Below are 17,587 nucleotides of genomic sequence, written 5' to 3' on the forward strand. Positions count from 1 at the left end.
TATCATGGGAACTGTTTGGTCTCAGAAAATAACATTATAATGTTTGGTCTAGACCTGTTCTATAAGACAAGTGCCCTGAGATAACTTCTATTATGATTTCGCACTGTGTACATAAAATTGACTTGAATAGCTTTAAACACTAGTAGTAAAACCACATTGAGAAATGATTTTAAATCTGATTTCTTTTCTTTTTTTTGTTAACAGACTGAACACTTGCCTTCAATACACAAACTTAAAAGTCTTTCAAAGCCTTAAACAAAGCCTCACTCAAATCACTGCACAGGCACTTGGAACGTCTGTCTATTTGTTCAACACACATGTTAATATGTAGGCTATTCAGAACTGAAACAACATCAAGTATTTTATTACTACCAACAGATAAAGTTGGGAGAACCTATTGGTTCCAATTCCACTTACAGCTGTTTTGGAAATCATGGGATTGAGTCATTTTGTTCTTTCCTATTTGTTCCTGCTCTCCTCTCAAGGCGACTAGTGGATAGCTCTATTGATGGGAGAAAATAGGAAAATACCAGACAGCTGCTGTAATACCATTCCAGCACTCCGGCTTTCTCACATTGAATACCACCGTCTGCGGTTTCCTTCCTCACCGAATCTCTCATTGGGCAGATTTGGGCAGTGAGGAGGCAAACACCCGCTAAAACAGGCACCATTGTTCAGAAAGCTGACTATTGAATGACAAGGGGGGTGGAGGGAGAGTAGGGAGGGAGGAGAGGTGGTGAGGTCACACATTGTTCCCACTTTTCTACTTTTTCCTTGGGCGTCTCATGAGACGGCTGTTCGCTTGTAGAGGGCCTGCTTTAAGGTCAGAGAAGCTGGGATGTTGCCAAGTCCAGGCACACACACACACACACACACACACACACACACACACACACACACACACACACACACACACACACACACACACACACACACACACACACACAAAGAAAGAAAGAAAACATAGAAGGATGTTGCTGGTGGAAGGTGGAAGGCAGAAGGCGGCAGCTGGTGGTTTCTTGAACTCATTTTGAGGATGCAACTGTATTCTGGAGAGGTTTATAGTTTTAGAGGCCTGCCTACAATAACAGAGATTCATGCTTTCAACAGCATAGTTACTGACCTCCTCCTGGTATTTGCTAGCAAAAAGGTATTGCATGATTAATTTCACATGAATCTATATTTACCCTGCTCAGTCTATAGTTTAATAATAATTCTAGAAAGAGAGCAAAATTTCATGCATAGAAAAATTTTGGTTGAATGAACTGATCCATTTAAAGCCAAATCAATATTCACTGATTATTAATTTATGTTTGGTAACTTAATTCTCCATATATGATTGCCTGCAGACATCCTTACTATTTTTGCATGTTCAGCTGACCTGCTCTGCACTTACAGAAAGAATCTCTTGGTGATAAATTGTACTAATTGAACACTGTCTCTATTTTCTTTATAATTAGTATGGAATTACATTTTTCTTTCCAGGACACTTCTAGCAAATGATTAGGAAATGCTGGACATGTAAAATAAAGTGCTTCCTTTGTCCTAAAGCAATAAAATATCATTAAAGGCATTTTACAAGACTGTAAGAGTTAATGGATTCAGGCCGTCACTGAGTTGCCGACATTTTTATTTACAAAAGAAATGTTAGTAGGATGCTAACATTAACTCACCAGAAATGTAAACTCTGGCATCAAAATATCAGTTCAGCTATCAGTGGGCTGTATTTGGCCCTGTTTGCACCTGGCAGCGTCTTGGGTGATCCGATCACAAGTGGGCAGCTTTGAGTACAGTTGTGAATGCACTCAGGATGCATTGCGATCCGATTGCTCAGACCACATTTGAAGGTGGTCTTTTAGCTATGTGTACACTTATGTGCCACACTCAAGGACCGTCAATGGACGTCTTCTGCCTACAGCAACAGTAGGCAAAATGGATTCTTGTGGATGGAGTACACCAGCCTTTTATTGTGTAGAGAGGGCATTTGACGTGTGGCTATATAGGCTAATTATCGACAAAGTCTGTTGGGAGGTGGTTTGGAGACTGGGTTTTGTGTCCCATGAGGAATGCAAAGTCAGCGTTTGACTTATTAGGTTAAGTTTTCAGTTATTTCAAGTTTTAGGTTTGTGGCAAAAAGGGGTAGAAGAAGAACTACATATAGCCCTTTTTGCGCTTGACATGAAGGAAGGTTGAAAAGGAAGTGATAAATTAGACACACCTGTGAGCTAGGGGAAGGGGGAAACAAACATTTGCTGAGAGTAAAGGAGTGAGATTGACAAAAGGAGAAAGATAAATAGCAGTTTAATCCAATATGGATGTATATAAAAGTAATTGGAGTGGCAGTGGTACCAAGAACTGGCTGGATTTCTTGTACTTTCCTGAGCAAGAGGCTGTTGGACCTGTTCAGATGCAGCTGGGAACTTCCTTGTCCTGTTGGTCCGGTTCCTGTAACTCTCCAGGCTACATTCATGCTCCTGCCTTATCTTAAGGTACGTAATACCTAACCCTGCACTTTCTACCCTCATACACATTAGATCCCAAAAAAACACACACACACTCACAACTCAACTTAATTGAACTAAACTGCTTCATTGCAAGTCATTTAATTTTGCTGGTTTGACTGGTTTCTGTTGATTTAATTTGTCTTTTTGTGTTAATAAGTGAAAATCACGTGGCTTGATACAACCTGCTTTATTTGAAAAAATTGAATTGATGCTTGGTAGGGTTTTTTGTTTTGTTTATTTACTGGTGTATTTACAAGCTATCCAGGCTATTTCGACTGGTTAAGATCAAGATTATTCTCCTGTCTAGTGCCCAACCTTTAATTTGGATATTTAGTAACTAGTGTTGTAGTACTCGGTCTTGGTCTTGAGACCGGTCTTAAGACCACATATTGATGGTCTTGGTCTTGTCTCGAACTCGACCGCATTTTTACTCGGTCTTGTCTTGGTCTCGGGCATTGAGGACTCGGGATTATATTTCAAGACCATAACTTTGGGAATATCAATAAATTGCTTTGGCATTGTCAGTTTGACCAATCACAAAAGAGCTGTGGTGATGCAATATCGTAGACTCCCATTTCCTTTTCAAGCTCACATGAGAAGTGGCATTTCTCTGTTAGCAATACTGTGAAGTTAACAACTAACTTAGAACACAAATACCTTAAACAGTTAGCTATGACTATGACTGGTTGTTGTGCAGATGGTATTAATCAAAATCCATCAAAAATGTTACAACCATTCTCTTATGATGAACCCTTTTTTCTAGCATGCCTAGGCACTGGCAGCGTTAAGACAGACAGGGGTAAAATCTGAATAAAAATGAAATGTCCTTAATTATTTGTTTACATCTATTTTGGTTATGTCAGTGTGTGAGGTGCACTGCAAGCAAAAAACAAGAAAGATGTTCAAACAATGAGACTCGGAGCATATAATGACTCTACAGTTTATTTTGGATTGTAAATATATCGCAGCAAAAACTTTATGGATGGACATACAAAGAGGTCATAAGCCTATCTGTTTAATACAGAGCAGCCAAATACAAACATGACAGTTTGCTTAGTCATATCTTTAACATAAAACTTGAAAACAACCATCTTTTCATTCTACAAATGTGTAAAACATGCAAAGATGAGTCACTTTTTGTGTGGTGAAATCGGATAACTCGCCAGCAGAAACACTAGCTGTCTGTTTGATACACAGTGAAAACCAGCTCTTCAGGGTTTACTTCCCTTCTGGTCTCATTGATCAGTCAGTAAAATCAGATGAGGCAGCAATCAATAAAATGCATTGACTTTCAAATGACCTTCTTTGTTCTGTCTTCATGCTGTTCCCTCATGCAGAAATACCCAACCCTCTTTCCATAACATGCACACTGAAAACTAAAAAGAGTTCAACAATTAGAACTGGAGAAAAAATTGTCAGTTTAAGGAAACAAGGCAAGAGCTGGGTATCTTTATGGATAGAATTGGCACACTGGTGGTTAGCGTCACAGATGTGCGCACCAAGGCACGGCTTTGGTTTTCATAGTAAATGCATTATGCAGAAAAAGTAATTTTCCTATAACACTGATCTAAAACTAGTTTAACTCAAACTTCTCAATACTTTCTATACCGGTTCCTCCCCAGATGACCAGGATTCCCCCTCAACATCAGACTCCTCCGAATGGACCAACTCCCCCTCATTTCTACACAACACCTGCTTCTCCTCCAAATGCATCTGCTCCTGCTCTTTCTTAATGGACAGGGCTTTAGATGAGTTAATATCCACTGTGGAGGTAATGTTAACCACATTCGGGTTTTCAAAATTCCCCCAAACCAGGTTATCAGTAAACCCTAGATTCAGATTTGTTTGCTCAGCTGCTTCATTGTGGGCATTATCCGGTTGATAGGTGGCACCGGTCTCCAAGGACGACACCCAGAAGTCATTCTTTACACCAGAGCTCAAGAAACCCTGGAGGTCGTTGTCTTTGCCATTTGTGTTTAATAGTTCTGTTGCGTCCTTCGCCACAAGGGTGTCGTTTTCGTCAAGCACGACGTTGGGGGAAATTCCGAGGGGCTCTTCTTTAGAAATCACAACGTCCTCATCAGAGCCTTCATTTTCATGGAGATAACTTTCAGCTGACTCGAGCACATTATCACATTGTTCATAGTCTTCATTCTGATCTCTGATTTCAAAGTCCTCACTTAGGTTCTCTAGGACTTCCCATTCAGTTGTTTTTGGAACTTCTGGCAATTCCTGACAGTCTGCAACATCCTCCATTACATGTTTTTGAGAAACACCGGATGCTTCCACAGGTACAACATATTTCACCTCAGTGGGGACTGCCACATCCTGCAGGTTTTCCTGATCTACTTCTACCTGTGACACAGAGTTAGGGTCGTTGTTGATTTCTTCCATATCAGGTGTTATGGTTGAGTGATCTTCTGTTACATCAGCATGTGTCACCATGGACACACAGTGTTCGTCCTCCTCCTCTCCTTTCTCTGGAGCAACTATGACTTCTTGATCTTTATGCTGGACCTCCTCATCAGCCACAGTGTCTGTTTGAGATTGAACTATATTGTCTTCCATTTTTGTTTTTCCAGCTTCTTCATGCTCGGCCATTTTATCGAAAGACTTGCCTTGCAGATGTAGCATCTCCTCGCTCTCACAGACCTGCTGCTGCGCAAAGTGAGCGCTGTAGCTGTCTGTGGCTAGGTTTTCTAATTCCTGTTCCACAAGTCTGTCTGTCTCTAACTCCTCATCGTAGTCCACATTTGTGGGTACCATGGGTTTGGTGAGTTCTTCCATTTCTTCACCTGAATGTCCCTCACTGAGTTTTCTGATTATTTCTTCTGTTGTGTCTGGATTGTTCACCAGTTTTGCGTGCTCACTTAAAGTCATGCCGTGGCCAGCACCCCTGTCATCAACATCAGTATGTCCCAGATCAAATTCCTCATCCAACTCTTTCCCTTCAACTTCTTCGCACAGATCTTCCATAGTTCCAAAGTTCTTTGACTTGCCTTCGCTCCACGGCCCAGTTCCTGTCTCTCCAGTCTTCTTGTCCTGTTCACCTTCACTAGACTCACTCTCATCCATGTGTGACACTTGAGTATTGGCTTCCGCCTCATCGCTCTTGTATCGAATCAGAGGACGAGTGTCTGCAATAGTGTTATCCTGAGCGTAGCTGTCGCTCTCTAGCTCGGTCCTCCATGATACAGAGACATTTTGAGAATCTTCCTCTTCATCGTCGTCTTCTTCATTGTCAGGTAGCAATGCGTGCTCTTGGTCTAACGCAGCACACTGTCCATCGTCGTCTACTTGTGTGTCCATTATTGAAGAGGCCACATTGTCATCTTGCTGTACATCCGTGGCAACATCCTGCCTAATTTCTTTCTTTTCATGCTCTTGTGCTGATATGTCTTCCTCTGGTTCAGCGTGCTGATGTTTTTCTTCATCCTTTTTTATGCCATCATCTGTCTTCAGATCAACCTTCCTTTCTATTACGCTATCCCATGTATCCATCTCTTCTCCATCAGGGTACAACATATCCTCAACTGCCATCTCATTTGTTCCTGTTACAGAACAGCTTATTTCTTGTCTTATCTCAGCTGCATCCTCCTCTAAGATGTTTTCATCTTGGCTGAAGTCTGTGTTAAACACACTTTCTTCAGGCTCACATTCAGACACTGAACAGCTTGTCCTGGGTTCAAAGTTTGGTTCAAGTAGCGCCTCAGTTTCAGAATCTGAGGTTTTCCCTTGCACATACTCTGCTTCTTTGCTTATACAGGCTTTCTCTACCAATGCATCAGTTGGAGCAGGTGGGTCTTGCATATCTTCTTTATCAGCAGGTATTTCAAAAGGTTCATCTTTATCCGAGTCATCTGAGAAACCACTGCGCTCCTCTGTCATTTTGACATGGTATGGTGTAAGGTTGGGTGTGGTAAACTGATGCTGACTAACTTCATCATTGAATGGTGGCTCAGGGCTGAGGCCAGACTCAACCTGATAACTAACAACTGACTCAACAACTGGTCCTTCCTCAGGAGGTTCAACACTAACCTCTTCTTTGCCCCCTGATGTTATTTCAGTAAGAGCCTCCTGCTTATTAGGAGATGACAGAGGCTCAGCACAGGCTGCTTTCTCATCAACTTCCTGAGGTCTGAAATTTTCAATGGCTTCATCCTGCAGTATTTTTGGATAAGGGGTTTCCCATGTTGCTGACTTTGTGTCTTCATTTGCATGTTTCGTGGAAATCTTTGTTGTTTTAGTGAGGGTTACCGGTTTTGCAGTTATCACTGTTGGTCCTGTTCCTGTTATGCTGTGGACAGATGAGTGGTAAATGGTCTTGGGGCTAGCAGACAGCTGGGTCTGGTAATTCTTTTTAACCCCTTGAGGACTGAAAACTGCATCTGTGGAGGACAAGAGCAGAGCTCATGAATACACAATTAACTTACCTACTGTAATGATGACTTGCATTGATGTCTCTTGAATACATTGAGTTGAAAATTAAACAAACATATTTCTATTTAACAATTCTGCCAAATAAATCTGTCTCCTACGATATTTGATATCTACACAGCAGTGACTAGTATTTTAGTAATTTGTATCTTAACGTAACAGAGATACTGTGGAGAACCTGCCTCCCCAAAGCCTCATTAAAACGTGTGTTCTTAATGGAGGTTGGACACTAATGGAGAGATATTGATCGAAATTTCCTTCCACCCTTGTCTAAGTTACCGGAAAGCAAAGCCATATGGCTCAATAATCTTTGGGGGGCTGTTTTAGGTGGCTTGCATTACAGGACCCAGAGTGCCTACTTCAGCTCCCTTAGCCAAGACCCCCACCCACCCTGCCCAGTTAGACTAATGCTATTACAAATTGTATCAAACATGTCCCCCCACTCTGAGGGGCTTTTAGTTAGACTAGGTGAAATTCTACTCTTACAAAGGGGGAGGATTAATGTAACAAGGAGAATGGAGATAAATATGAGGATTTATGAGACATATTGAGGTTTCACAAACTGCAGCAGTGAAGTCACTGACCCGGCACTGGTTTGTTGATATTGTTTACCTTTACCTGTGATGAAAATGTTTCTTGGCTGATGTAAGAAAGAGTTGTCTCCCCTGATGCTTTCACTGTCCAGCAAAGCTCTGTAGAGACGGACAACAAGAGAAGGAGGTTACATCTCACACACATGTGAATATTGGGATGTTTAAAATTGCAATGTGCCATAAACTGGTGAATTCTGACATGATGCTGCACACAGAGCGGCGGTGGGAAGAGGAGTGAAGGGCAGCTTTTGTTGCTTTTGAGCAGCAGGAACAGAGTGAGGTCTGTTGTTATGGTAATGAAGGAAAGGGCCTGCCATTGAGGAGCCATCTGCAGCGCACAAACCTCTGCCATCAATACCCCCCCCCCCTTCGTTCCCCCCCTGTTCCCCAGACATTTATGCACACCGACACACATAATGACATCAGATATTGTGAGGAGCCCATGCAGCACTAATACCACAGTCTCCATTCACACACGTGGACCACACCAGTCTGCATTCCAACACATATTCTCAAAATTACCTGCATGTCTAGCATTTCAATGCATGTATGTATCTGTTTTTTTGTGATGAAGATCCTGTTTGATTAAAATATCAGATTTCATGTGCAGTGAATGACATTGAAATTTGTCCTCTAGTTTTTCCTCCCCACTCCCCTCTGCTGCTATTCTAGAGTCCCATAGCTCATAAATCTGTAGCTTCTCACTGAAGGGTGAGGGTCAATATTTTGAGGAGGGGGGGAGAAGGTGAAAGGAGACACCCCTGTAGAGCTTCATAATGGATAAGTTACTCTGGCCAAGACGACCGAGGCTGCTGTTTCAATGAGATGACCTTTAGTTCAGACAGCTCCACATGCTCTGGACTGATCTTAATTTCTCAGCTTCTCTCACCGATGGAACAGTGATTGCCTACACTGTTACTGAGCAGCAGCATTAGAATGCATTTAACTAATCCCCTAAATCAGTGCTGACATAGTAGTGGTGACTGCTCAGTTGGATGCTTGTGATGGCATATTTTGTAACCAGTATAGACAACAAAAACTGATCAACCAGATCTCATCTTGAGGCACGGGTACTTTATTCAACTTCTATTTTAATTCAAATGTCTGATTCTAACATAATTTCCGTGAAAGGAAACTGGCAAGTCAGTTCCCATCATGCTATCACTGAGGCGGCTTTCAACAAACATCAAAAATATCTGGTGCACTTAACTTTTAGCATGTTGAAATCAACATTCAATGCAACATTTATCCCATGCCTGGTAAGTTCTTTGACCATCCACCCTGGTGAAGTTGGAATGCTTTTACATCAAAGTTTGAAGCCAAAGCGTCTCCTTTTTCACAGCAATGTGACTGACATTTCATAAAAACCATCCTACTATGAAGAGCTGTGATGGCAATGATCAAAACAACAGGCCTATTATAATGGCTTATAATCACAATACATTTGACGTAAATGCTAGAAGAACAGGATAAAAAGCTGACATGTCAGGTCAAACTTTGGCCTCCATAGGGCAATTTGACTTTGGAATTATGCTGCATGTGTTGATGTTGCTGAGTGTGTTTAAAAGGTAACGAGTGCAATTTGGTAGAAATTGTTTCTTGTCAGCTGTGCATAAAACTCTAAACTGAGGCTGTTCATGATGTAGAGAATAAATGCAACATCATTGATTCCTCGTTTGTATAACATAGCTTTTGTATTTTACAGTATATTTCAATTAGATATGTTTCAGAGATATAATTGTTGCAATATAGTGGGTATCACAAAATCACTTGAATCACTGGTGATACTGCTCAGGTATGAAAACAGTATTAATGTTATCTCAGTCCTCGGTTTTCTTTATAAAAGCAGCTGACAGTGCAGCGTACCTGTAAGTTGCCACCTCCAGCCCCAGAGACATCTTCAGCTGCAGCAGGCGTCGGTTCTCCAGGAGGAGACTATCAATCTGCTGGCCCAGCTCCTCTTTCTCCACCTCAAGGCCCTCCAAGTGCCCCTGCCAAAACAGGAAGTGAAATAGGCAAAGGTGGTGGAAAAAAGGTATGAGAAAGCATTCTCACATGGAAGGGTAAAAAACAACATTCTCTGCGCTGTCGTTAGTCATATTCTGTGCGTTGATCAAATGTTAAGGTCTTTATTCTAACTATACTGATGTAAAGACGGGTTTTGCTGAAAATAACAATAATGCTGTTGTAATATAGTTGAACCAGTTAATACTTTCATTTTGACATGTCACATTGTTTTGTTAGTAGCCTGCAAACTTTTACAGTCGATGTAACCTTGTTGCTACTCGCCCAGGACCACAGTGGGCGAAAGCAGCATTGTCCAAAAAAGTGCTTACTAAGGGTGCTTCACCCCTCAGACTTCACTGTGACCCAGAACTAATCCCAACAGCCCCAACCTATAAATATGTAGTCCCCCAGTCTCTTTCAGACCCAAATGTTTTCATTCCATCAGAATATTAAATGAGCATACAGAGGGAGGAGAGCCTCTGGGGGAAGAACTCACAAAAGCTCTGGAATATTACGGCCTTGAATATTCACATGGAAATGAGATTATAAAAACAATTCAACATATCATGTAGTCATTAAAGTGAGAATGAAAAGATCTGGTGATTAATTATTTGATCTTTAAATAACTGACCAGCCATGTAACTGACATGCAATTGCACAATAGTAAACTCCTTTTTCTCTCACTGACTGAAGTCGTGCAGATGCTGATTATCAACTGTTCACATTCCCCTGTGGTTTGTCACTTGATTACTTGTCTATTTGCAGCATGTTAAGCTATGACAAAGACATCATACACTGTGAGAGATTGCACGTTTCATGGGCAACAGTTGATGACCTTGTGATGATTGTTTTCACATGACAGAAGTTCCCCAATTTAAAAAGCAATTATTGAAATGGACCTTTCTAATGAGCAGAAAAGTGTAAAATCTATCTGCTCTATGATAGTATATATTGATCAACTTACACTATGATGATATAGATGTATATACGTGACGTTAATGCTAAAATGATTATTTCATTGATTAGTCGACTTAGAAAAAAGGAATCAGTGGTGAGAATCAATTTTTTAGCCACTTAAGAAATGAGAACTAGAATGACTTTTTTTTCTGATCAGTTGTGACGTGCATTTGTAATTTATAAGTAAATAGTTAACCTATTCATGTAAAAGACGATCAAAAATGAAAATATTTCTTAGTTACAGCCTTTGTTAACTGCCAAAGACAAAGCGGGGCCCACGCTTTATAAAAATGCTTACAGGTACAATGAAAAGGATCTGTATGTTCTGCTCTCACCTGGAGCTGCTGGATCTCCTGACTGTATTTGACTGCCTGTTGGGCTGCAGTCTTCTCCAGATGCTGCCTGACATCATGAGCTGAGGCGATTTCATTCTTTAGGGTTTGGAGCTTCAGCTGGCTCTCGGTCTTCTCCTGGCCCACTTGGGTTAAACGGCTCCTGGCCTGGTTAAGTGACTCCTCCAGCCGAGCTAACTGCCCCTCATAGGCCTCTGCTGCCTCCTGCCGTGCCCTGGTGGCCCTCTCAGAGTACTCCTGTCCCAGCTGTAGAAGGTCTGGTGTCTGGTTGCCTCTTTGAGCCAGTGTGGGTGACATTGTGGCTCTGGAATGAGTCAAAGTGGCCTCCAAGTGGGCCACATCCTGCTGATGGGTTTGAATTAGGAGCCTCATCTCATGCTCCAGCTGACTGACCTTCTCCCTCAGCCAGATCTGTGCCCTCTGTTCCTCCTCCAGCTCCTTCCTGCTTTGGTCCAGTTTTGTCTTGGCTTTTACCTGGTCCCGAGCCTCCCTCTGCCTCTGCAGGTCCAGGGCTTGGACCTCCTCGGTCAGCCTGCCGACCTCCAGCTCTGCGTGGACCCTGTCCCTCCAGGCTACATCCACCTCCAGCCTCGCCTTCCGCAGCTCTTCCTCCAGACCCTTCCTTCGTATCGAGGCTCCCTGATTGCTGCGTCTCAGACCGTGGAGCTCTTTTGCAAGCAGTGCATTTTCCTCTTCCAGGAGTTTGACCCGGCTCAGGTAGGTCTCCAGGCGTCTGTTCAGGTTCAGCATCTGGTGCTTCTCCTCACCCAGGTGGCTGTGATGAAAGGTTCTATGCAGACTGTGGAGCTCCATGTCTGTGGTAGAAAATAAAGAGATTTAGCAAAGCAAGGCGTCACTCACAGGTAAAGTGATTATGATTTAGCAGCACACTGTATCCCCGTGTCCAGGCCTGAGTCAGTGTGTGCGGGGCTTTTCTCTGTGAGTGAGGCTCCTGTGGGGCTCTGGTAGTGTGACTGCCAGCAAGAGGCTTCCCTTTCATACTAAAGTTAATGAAGGGGCTGGGCACATGGGGAGGAGGGATGGAGAGGGAGGAGACTGAAGGCTGGAGAGGGAGGGGAGAGGAGATGAGGGTTGGAGTAGGAACACTGGATGAGATGGGAAAGTAAAGGGAATGAATTCTCACACAGATTGTGATAATAAAAATCTTCATTAAAAGTCTCAGACTTTACAGACCTTGCACTGTACTCAGTGATGCCATCTAGTGGGCATCTTGCAACACTGCAACAGCCTTTCATTACACAGTACAATCTGCTCTAGTATTACAGTTTTTTTTCAATTGCTAAGATGCAATGGTCAGAACTGAAGCCACGTTTTAAAACGCTTCACACAGTCTGCATTACCAACATGCATCCTGTCCAAACAGTTAATCTCACCTCCAAAAGTCACTCAACCTCCTTGTTCAACCTCCACATCATCTAGTCACGTGTGCACATCATATGTAAAAGCAATTTCTCAGTCTTTTGAGAAATTGTAAATTGCACATGCTTTGACACATTTATCTAAATTATTATGTACATTTGTCTTCTGTTTCCTACATTATCAGTTGCTTACTGTATGTCATGTTGATCACAATGTATAACAGCATACTGGCTCTCTGTTGAGTAGTCTTACCCCCCAGTCACAAGTTTATTGTGAGTAAGTCACATGCAAATGGTTGAACACATCATAATCTGCATTTTTCTTTTAAATAAATATGTCTATTAGACTTTTTTTGTAAATGTGTCCTACAGTAAATTTATGAAGGTATCTGTTGTGCTGTGAATATGAATCTGTGGCCCAGTACAGTAACAGGAATGTCAACCTGAGGGCTAACTATAAGAATAACATATTTTCACTTCATTGACTGTACTATAGTATATGTAACAAGAATGAATCAGAAATGCATTTAGTAATTTACTTGTTAAAAATGAAGTTAGTGAAATTTCAGTGCTGCAATACAGTTTTTCTTTTCTTAACACTGGTACCTGAGACACAGTGACCACAGCCTGTAATTGATGCACCAACCCCTTCAACCAATTCTGCTAAAATACAAGCATGTTTCCTGCTTTACACTCAGCTTGCAGTTTTACAGTAAAACCACATTCAAAACACTACACACGTTTCTCTACACACATAAACGTAAACATAAAATGTACAAAAATGTTCTACTAAGATTTTCTATATATATTGTAGTGAAGGGATTTGTGCATTTTACATTGAATAAATTTGGAGCTACCCTAAATTCCTTTCTCCTCCCCAGAGAAGAAGGGGAGGGGGTCAAAGTTGCTTTCTCTAAGTGCTATCCCGACCATAAAACTGGCACCTTTCTGATTCCAAAGCTGATAACGCGGGGCCTGACTGTTAAACTGACAAAGAGACACGCACCAGCCATTGGCATCTCCCTGAACAGCCTATCAAAACTGGCCCCCCACACACGTTTCCGTGGCAACTGACCTTATTCTTTGTTTATTACCACATCAAAAAGGAAAACCCCTGTCTCACCCAAGTGTGACATGGTCCAGGACAGCTGAACTTTCAATGTAAAAGGACTCCAAAGACTCAAAGCATTTAATTAAATCTTTAGTTACCTGATTACGTTTGCCTCTATTTGAGTAGTTATGTTAACTGTTGTTGCTATCTGTTTTTATTTTCAGCAAGACACTCCTTCATCTAATGTAATCCAAGCTTTCCTCATGTAACCTGAGCTCCCCCAAGTGGGCGAAATAAGTATTACATGCCCTCGTCGGAAATGCCGTTAAATGTATAAATATCCTGACCAATAATGTGTAATGTGTGTGTAATGTGTAATAATAGTGTTTCCTGTTACCAAATGCCTAGAACAGTACAACCGTTCAACCATTGAGGTTCGATTGTGGAAAATGTTTGATTATAATACGCGCAAATAGATTTCTTTTAGACATTAAGTTTAGAAAGGCAGTCCCATGGGAAACCTGAGACGCCCCCTGGGGAACCACGCCCCAGGCAACAAAAGAGCGACACGCGACCTCGCTCCCCCTCTCTTCTCTTCGCTGTTGGCTCTTCCACTCTGCTCTGCTCGCTGGACGCTTCGGCACGCGCATGGCGTGCCTCGCCAGGCAACGCCCAGACTCGGCCAGCGAAACAAACAGGCCTTTGTTCGCTTGAAGCTACACACCTGAAGTGCCGCGACATCAATCTGCCTTCAGTTTGTTTTATTTTCTTTATTTCTTTTGTTTGTTAAAGTTATCAGTCCGTTAAGTTATACTGGGCTAATTCAGGAAAGACCAAGTTCCATTTTAAGCCTTTTTCGTTGAGCCAACTTCACCGAGGTCAGACCAAGCCACGTGGTCTCGCCAGCTACAACGAAGGAAACCTGAAAACAGCCGAATTGCCAGATGGAGGAGGCGTTTTCAATCAGACACGGAGAACCCCGGAGAATCCCTAGCAAAAGCCAGGATCGGCAGCTAGAGTGGGACCAGCAACAGGCCAAAAGCAGACGGTCGACAAGTAGTAAGACTCAACACACGTTCTGTGATCAGATGTCCATTTTAACTCCTAAAATTATAGCATTAGTTTACTTTCATTAGCTCTTCTATGCCGTATGAGTCAAATGCTTCCCACAATCGAACCTCCCGGCTCATTGTTCAGCAAATGTTTATGTTCCCTGTATCCAACCATCTTTTATCACCTTAGTTAGAGAATAAATTCACTGTAATATAACCAAGAGCTGTGTGTGTTGCCTATTTATAGTTCCTGCCAAGAGAATTGACCCTTTAGATATGAGACTGACTGACTGATTTAAGATAATTGAGCGATTATTAACTAACTGATCACTAGTAATAATTGTATAATTATTAAAACTACCTAGAGGTCCGGAGACTCTAGTATTATAACAACTCCGGTGGTACCCTAAAACGAGGAATTAAATAAAATGATTTTATGAATCTTAAAAATTCATAATTGGGTATCAATTCTTAGAAATTTATTAAAATGCATAACTAATAAATTTAGGTCTGCTACAATATCTACGAAGCTAATGCAAAACGGCAGGATATTTGCAATCATTCTGTTTTGAATGTGTTTTTAACAGTTTTGAACTTGTGTAATAGTCGCCTATTCTGCCTTCAGGTACAGCTTTTAATGTGTTGGTAAACCTGCTTTATGTGTATTGGTTGTGCCTTCACGTGGGGAAAAAAAAAGCAACTGTATATCAGAAGCCTGTGGTGTATCACGGATTGTTGTAAGGACCTTTTTATGTATTTTTTTTTTTCCCCCACTCATTATTGTTTTGCCACAGGGTAGGTTTTAAAAGGAGAGTGGGAAGTGACGTTAGGGGGGAACTCTAGAGCGCAACAGGTGGAAGCAGTCGGCGTTTAGTGGGCTCTGTGTGAGGTTTGCCAGAGGGACGCAACAAAGGAACTTTTGTTGGTGGATCATATGCTTGGACTTTTCTGGACTACTACATCATCCCATCAGCTAAACAGACTGGGTCGAGGTTGCGTAAGTTAACTGTGGAACATTGTTGACTGCGGCGGCTCGCCACACTTCACCTTGGTATTTTTCCTTTTTTCCTTCTTCCACCGGAGGACATTTGGCTCCATCCGGACGATTTAAGTTATTGGAATGAACATTTGAACTGCTGGGACATTGGGGGTTTGGAGGGTGAACTGCATGTATGTCGGAAACGGTGATAATGTCTGTAATGTTGGTTTGATGCGTCGGAGAGCGGCCGAGCCTCCAGCGACAAATATCCCGCCGTGGGGTAACCTGATATATCTTTAAATACACGCTGTGAAACCCATCCTATGGACTTTTTTCGTTAATATATAATTTTTGTAAGTGTGTACAAGTGCAAGTTAGTCGCTTATCTGGTTTAGGCAGGGCTTCTTCAACGAAGGTAAGCAGGCTGCTGAATATAATCGCCTAAACAGGCATCAGATCCGCCCGTAACCTTTATCTTTGGCGTATGTACGTTCCCTTGCTGTCTTAGTGTAAGGCGAATTGTTACACTTGTACTTTGGAAAGTACTGCAGATATACAGTGTATTGCAGGTGGTGAAGTAGTAATGAGAAAAGAGTTCATGGATTTTGGAGAAAATGGTCATTGAATGCATTTTGTGTGAAAGCAATGCAAAATGATTCACTGTTTGGTCCACATACACTTCTGTTTCACTAACTGTGTGAAGAGTTTTGACAATGTGACTTCAATTTTGACCAATGCAGGTTAGCAGTTGAAGAAAACTTAGGATTTTTCATCTAGTCTACTTATAGGCCAATATTTCCCCTTAGTGAACACGTACAGTTCAGAGTTCATGATCTAGATTTTTTTGGGGGGACCCTCCCCTGATCTTTGCTCTGTTCCCTGTATAAAGTTACATGGAACTGGAATCAAGTTATAAATAACGAATTTAAGGCAACTTTGCGAGACCGGCTGCAAAAAGAGGAAGTAAAATATGTAAATCCTGAACTCTGTATTATTTATTTGTCCTCTCTTACCTGAAATAATCAGTTCCTTAATATACTGTAGGTGTTGCTGATGATGATCTGCACTATGTGAAAGAGCTTGCTGAACTAGGAAAATGTGACAATATGAATATTTCATTTTAAGTTGGGTTAGATTACAGGTCTCCAGAATCATCACCTGGAGATCATGAATATTAGTATATTAGTAAAATTGGGGACAGCCGAGATATCTTTCCCTGGACCAGGATGGAGGGTGGATTTTCTTCATTTTGGTAAAAAAAAGAAAATTTAAAAATTGGCAACGTCAGACTTTGATATGTTGCAGACACTAATTGCCACACACAAGTCCAGTCAGTCAAGCTTGAAAATGATTCTATCACCACTGTGGGTGAGTTGATTCAGTTATTTTGGAGACAGCATAGATTGTTTTCTGACACTACATCATGCAAATACCCAAGGTTAAAGATTAGTGAAACTCTTACTGTATGCACATTGTTTGTTATCTTTTATAAATTGTTAATACAAGAGCACATTGTATATGGTTTAAAGTTCATATCCAGCCACTAAAAGATGCAAATTTCTTGTTCATTCCAAAGCTGTGAGTGACAGACTCAGGGGAAACAACCAGTTCTCTTAAGAGGATGCTCTGTGGTTTAATGATAACAGTAATAAAACTGACACAAGTCAGACAGAACACAACAGAAGGACTGTAGCGATGGCGGAGGAGGAGGTCAACTACGCTTCAGTTGTGATCAAAAATAACAACCATTCCACCTGAAGGTAGGATTTTTTATTTTATTTTGTCTTTATCTTTGTTTAATAATTTCTACACATGGTGCTTGAGGGTGTTATGAACCAGCACCATGTTCAGATCTGCCTGGGCCATAACACGGGTCAGCTTCTATGTGGCTGATCTGTATGTGATCATCCTCATATGCAGTGGTGATTTCTTGCACTGGCATTTTCTTCAATAATACTAGATAGTGAATATAGTGGGAATTTGTACTGAATATAAAATAATAAAGTTATTTTTCTTTGTCCTGTAAGTAACATTTCTTGTGTGAAACATTTGCTTATCCCCCTTTGGGTAAAAATAAGATGATGCATCCAGAGGAGGAATCAGCAGTATGACATTTTGGAGATGGTTTTTATTTAAGCTGGGGTTGATTGTGGACTGTTGTCTATAAATGTTAAACTGATTGAACTGAAAAGATTGTGTCATCTGCATTGAGAATTTTACATTCAAATTTGAATCTTCTTTCCAAATGTAATCCACTGGCCCTTTTCAGTTATAT

General features: G+C 41.5%; 1 protein-coding gene across 1 annotated transcript; it reads right to left on the minus strand.

The window, feature by feature from the left end:
• Positions 1–3,497: 3,497 nt before the first annotated feature.
• nes (nestin) lies at positions 3,498–11,770 on the minus strand. The gene is made up of 4 exons (XM_046043910.1): positions 10,834–11,770; positions 9,401–9,525; positions 7,560–7,633; positions 3,498–6,892 (listed from the first exon to the last, which is right to left on the minus strand). The coding sequence occupies exons 1-4, from the start codon at positions 11,662–11,664 to the stop codon at positions 4,107–4,109; spliced, it is 3,816 nt and encodes a 1,271-aa protein (XP_045899866.1). The 5' UTR covers positions 11,665–11,770; the 3' UTR covers positions 3,498–4,106.
• Between the last annotated feature and the right edge of the window lie 5,817 nt (positions 11,771–17,587).

This window comes from Micropterus dolomieu, linkage group LG03 (assembly GCF_021292245.1).
Source record: "Micropterus dolomieu isolate WLL.071019.BEF.003 ecotype Adirondacks linkage group LG03, ASM2129224v1, whole genome shotgun sequence".
NCBI lineage: Eukaryota > Metazoa > Chordata > Actinopteri > Centrarchiformes > Centrarchidae > Micropterus > Micropterus dolomieu.